Consider the following 4,892-nt stretch of genomic DNA (forward strand, 5'->3'; position numbering starts at 1 on the left):
AATTTGTTTATTAAGCTCAACATTAATTATTGATTTGTTTATTAATTGTTGAAATTATTATTTTATTATTTAAACTGAATTGTCTAATTTTAAGTGATTCACCGCTGTCAATAAAGTAGTAATAATAATTGAGGAAAAAAAGAAGAGAAAGATGAACCGTGTGATGATCAATTAACGATGAATGATGAGTAAGAAACACCAACAAATTAAAATTAACGAGAAACAGAGAATAATTTCTCACTCACTAGTAGAGTTCTACTAAACTTGCTTACTACACCACACTTGAATCTGCTGAAAGCGAAGAAAATGACATTTCCAAATTGAAAAGCAACCATTTAACGGCTCTTCTAACAAACTCACTCCAAAACCTTCAACCTCTTCTTTTTCTCTCATTTTTTCTCTGTTACTGTTACCTTTTCTCACCGACATCGTAACGGTTCACCGTAACCGTTTCCGGCGCCGTCGCCGATCTTCCCCCAACTCCACCGCCAGATTCACCGGTATATTGTGATTTATTTTCGCTTTTGTTTTTTTGTATGTTGATGTTCGTTTTCTGTTTGATTTTGCGATGTGTAAATCTAATCTGATCAAATTGTTTCATCTTTCAATGCATTAGATTTTATCATTACATGCGCTTGTTTTGCTGGTTTGATCTTTCACATTGATCGTTTTTCACCCTAGTTCCTTATGGATTTCATGATTTTTTGCTTCTGCAATGTTATTTATATACTTAATTTCAATTTTAGTTAGTTTTTTTTTTTTTGGATGAAGCGAAATTCCTTAACAGTGTTTTTAATCTGAACTCTGCATTTGCTGTAGTTGAAGTTGAAAGAGAAAACCACAAGTGAATTGTGATTTTGTAAAATGAGTTATTGGATAGCATCATGTTTATTAGTTTAGTGAGGATGAAATTAGTACTGTTTTTATTTTTAGTTATCAATTAGAACTTTGAAGCTTAGTTATAGCAATGGTATCATTGTTCTTCAGTTGCTTGAATTGGATTCTTGTATCAAGTTTGGATTAACAGGTTATTTTTGGTTTGGATTGCAGGGATACAGAATGATAGGATCCTTTCTTACCTGGGCGCTTGTGTATGTTTCACTCTCTGCTAAACTTTTGAATCTATCTGTTGATGTTAATGATTTGCATTGTGATATTTGAAATTTATTGATTTTATTGGTTCTTTGGTGTATTGGCAGGAGTGTTTTTGGTTATGCTTATCCAGCTTATGAATGCTATAAAGTAGTTGAAAAGAATAAGCCGGAAATTGAACAACTACGATTTTGGTGTCAGTATTGGTATGTAATATAGATTGATCCTCTGTGCTAAACTTGTACCACTTTATAACAAAGTTTAGTAAATAATGATACAGACTTTGTTTATTATCCCATGTTGCAGGATTTTGGTTGCTGTTTTGACAGTATGTGAGAGATTTGGGGATACTTTTATATCATGGTAGATGACTCTATCTTGAAAGTTTTCTGTTCTCTTAGTTCAAAAAAAAAAAAAGTTTATCATGGATTCTTATTTTTGAAATTGACTTCTTGAAGGGTCCCAATGTATAGTGAAGCTAAGTTGGCATTTTTCATATTTCTGTGGTACCCCAAGACAAAGGTATTTACCATGGTAGAATCCAATATAAGTTTAGTATTTGCATCTCTTCTATATGATGGTAAAAGTTTTTGTTTGTCAGGGGACGACATATGTATATGATTCCTTCTTTAGACCATATATTGCAAAACATGAGCCAGAAATTGACCGGAGCTTGTTGGAACTAAGGACTAGGGCGGGAGATTATGTAGTTTTGTATTGGCAAAGAGCTGCTGTTTACGGTCAGACTAGAATATATGACGTTTTGAAGTTTATCACAGCACAATCAACACCAGCACCTCGCCCTGCTCAGGTAGTTTATTACAATTATGCCTTAGTTTTGTCTACTATATATTACTTTTAGTTTTACTTAATTTTATATAAGTGCATTTGGGTGTTCATAATATAACACAATTAAAGCTAAATACAACTTCTAAATACATACTTGTATTATTAGTCTACCGAGATTTGAAACAGGAAATTGACTAATACCCTGAATAAATAAGTAAATTGACTCTCGTTTTTAATATAGAAAAGGGGAAATTTTGTGGACAACTAATGTTCCATTCATTCATACTGCTGAATATATTTATTTCCATATTTGTGTTTTGTTAAGCATCATAAAGTTGTTATTCATTAGAAATTTTGTAGATTAACATTTGATTTATCATCAATATGGATATTGTAGTGTTTTTAGCTGCATCATATGCTTTCTTTTCACTTCCATCTTGAGAGTATTCATCATTGGAGGAAGACAAGAGAAAGGGAAATAACTCTTATCACACAATCACAACTCATATTCAGTTCACTATATAGCACTATAATTATAGCAACGGAAACAACTTGAAAACCTAATTAACTTCTAATAATCTCACTCTTCATGTATTCTCCTACTTAACAAACACAATTGAAATTGCAGCAAAAACCAGGGGTGAGAGTCCGTAAACCTGCACCTGCCAAAGGCCAGCCAGCCGCTGCTACTGAACCAGAGGTTGAGGAACCCCCATCTCCTGCCTCTAGCACATCTTCAAGTCAGTTCCAGAGGGAAGTAACAGAGGAGTTGAGTTCTCCACAAGCTCCTAAAGCTGCCTCCCCCTCTGTTGCAGGTTTAAATAACCAGAAGTCTTCTGTAGCGGGTTTAGTAAACCAGAAGTCTTCTGTAGCGGGTTTAATAAACCAGAAGCCTCCTGTAGCGGGTTTAACTACGCAAAAATCTTCTGTAGCAAGTTTAAATACTCAAAAGTCTTCTCCAGCAAGTTTAAATTCTCAGAAGTCTTCTGTAGCAGGTTTAATTAGCCAGAAATCTAATCCTACATGTTCAACAACCATAAAATCTGCATCAACAGAGGCAGAGCCTAAGAAGATTGAAGCAGCAGCAACACTTACATCCTCTTCAGCAAATGAAAATGGAAAGTCGCCTATAAAGGAGACCATAATGGAAGAAAGTATTCGGGTTACTCGGGGAAGACTAAGAAAAACCCGATCAGCAGCAGGAACCTAGTAGTAGAACAATATTGTCAATTTTTAGCATGAAATAGGGGTAGTTGGACCATGCTGGACACTGAATTCTGATGCTTTATGTGATATGATTTCATGAGTTTTCATTCCATTTTATTTCTTTTTATAAATTTGTCTAAGCATGGAATCATGTGTAGCTCGGTGCCACTTTTTAGGGACTCATTCTGATCGGATGGGTGTTTGTAGCAGCTGTTCTGTATAGCACAGCTTCGCAACGAAGTGTAACAAACATTATTAACACGGAACTTGGTTGGTATAACATTTTAAATTTAAATTCTATTTTGTAGTGAAATTTATAGTTGAGTAATTCCTACAACCTGCAAAAAAGGTTCACACAAGACGAGAAAATAGCCCAGATCACGTAAATAATACGCTGCGATAATACGCTGCGAATCCAATGGAGATGTTAGTTTCTCTTGAAACGGTCTCCAACCATGAATACGATGAAGGATGACCTTCATGCCCTAACAATGGCAAAGAATCGTTCCTGCATCAAAACTTCAGAGTAATGGTTCAAATCGATCCTAAACATGACGGAAAACATGAAATCACGTACAGAAGCCATTTAAATTTCATAGAATATCAATTTGAACCTCAAGAACCTGAACGAATCTGTGTAACCTTGGTGACGTGATCTTGGCGTGTTTCTGACTTTCCAAATGGTTGTAACGAATCCCTTGAGTCCTCAGGAGATAGATAGGATGCTTAGGAGTGGTCGAATCTTGCTGAGGAACAATTTCTCTTTTGCCATACTTCTTTGAGTTTTTCTTGAAGTTATATTAGGGTTTTTTGCTCCAATTCTCCTTCCCCTTATGGTCTGAACGTGATAAGTGCATATAGTGGAGTGCATTAGGTCAAAAGTTGGGCATGGACATAAAGTTCTTAAGTTGGGCATGGACATAAAGTTCTTAGTGGGATTGAAATTTGATTCAAATGTGTATTAAATATTTCTATTTTTGCCAATCTCTCTCCATAATGTTGCTATCATGAATTTAGATCCCTTTGATTGGGTTTGGATTTGGATAAATGGATGGGAATTGATTCATGAGATATTCCTTCATTTAGTTATGATTTTATTTGGTTTTTTCATTGATTTTAAATAAATAAAATCAATAGTAATTGAAATAAAACCATAAAATAAATGGGAGTTGATTCATGGGCTCTCAATAAGCTTAATATCACGTGGATAACCCAAGATTATAGGCCAATTTCTCAAAAGTGTGAAAATCATTAATTAGGGATTCATCCATTTTCCAAATTTCTCTCAACTTCTGAAAATCGTAACTCACTCAATTTTTATCCTATGAAGGTGTTTTAGGACTTTTTGGAAAGTTTAAGATGTCCTTTATAAGCCACTTTGGAACATATTTTTCATTTAGGGATTTTATCTTGATGATATGGGCTTTGACAAAAAAACTGCTTTTGGTTGACTTTCAAAAATGACCCGTAATCTTTTGGACCATATCTCTTAAATGAAGCATTTTTGGCCTTGGGCCCAACATCAAAGTTGTAGAGAATTGAATTTCCTTGAGAATGAGCTTCGGTTGGGGAATTTCTGATAAAGCATGAGAGACTTATGGCCAGTCAAAGTACAGTTGACTTTTGCTTAGAAACCCTAATTTAGTAACTTGGACTTTTGTTGATTTCTGAGCTTTCCTTGATGAATAATGATCAACCCTTGATCAAATGATGAATTTTACTTCAAACTATTGTTGTTGACCAAAAATCAGGAGTTTTGACCGTGATTTGACCATAGTTGCCTTTTAGGTCAAATTGGTCGACCG

The 4,892-nt window shown here is 34.7% G+C and overlaps 1 protein-coding gene across 1 annotated transcript; it reads left to right on the plus strand.

Moving 5' to 3' along the window:
* The first annotated feature begins 258 nt into the window (after positions 1-258).
* On the plus strand, positions 259-3,387 carry LOC131596665 (HVA22-like protein i). The gene is made up of 7 exons (XM_058869393.1): positions 259-500; positions 1,051-1,091; positions 1,200-1,298; positions 1,399-1,455; positions 1,551-1,614; positions 1,694-1,903; positions 2,510-3,387. Exons 2-7 carry the CDS (start codon positions 1,060-1,062, stop codon positions 3,089-3,091), a joined length of 1,044 nt encoding a protein of 347 aa, XP_058725376.1. The 5' UTR covers positions 259-500; positions 1,051-1,059; the 3' UTR covers positions 3,092-3,387.
* The last annotated feature ends 1,505 nt before the right edge of the window (positions 3,388-4,892 follow it).

Source organism: Vicia villosa, linkage group LG4 (genome assembly GCF_029867415.1).
Source record: "Vicia villosa cultivar HV-30 ecotype Madison, WI linkage group LG4, Vvil1.0, whole genome shotgun sequence".
Classification (NCBI taxonomy): Eukaryota; Viridiplantae; Streptophyta; class Magnoliopsida; order Fabales; family Fabaceae; genus Vicia; species Vicia villosa.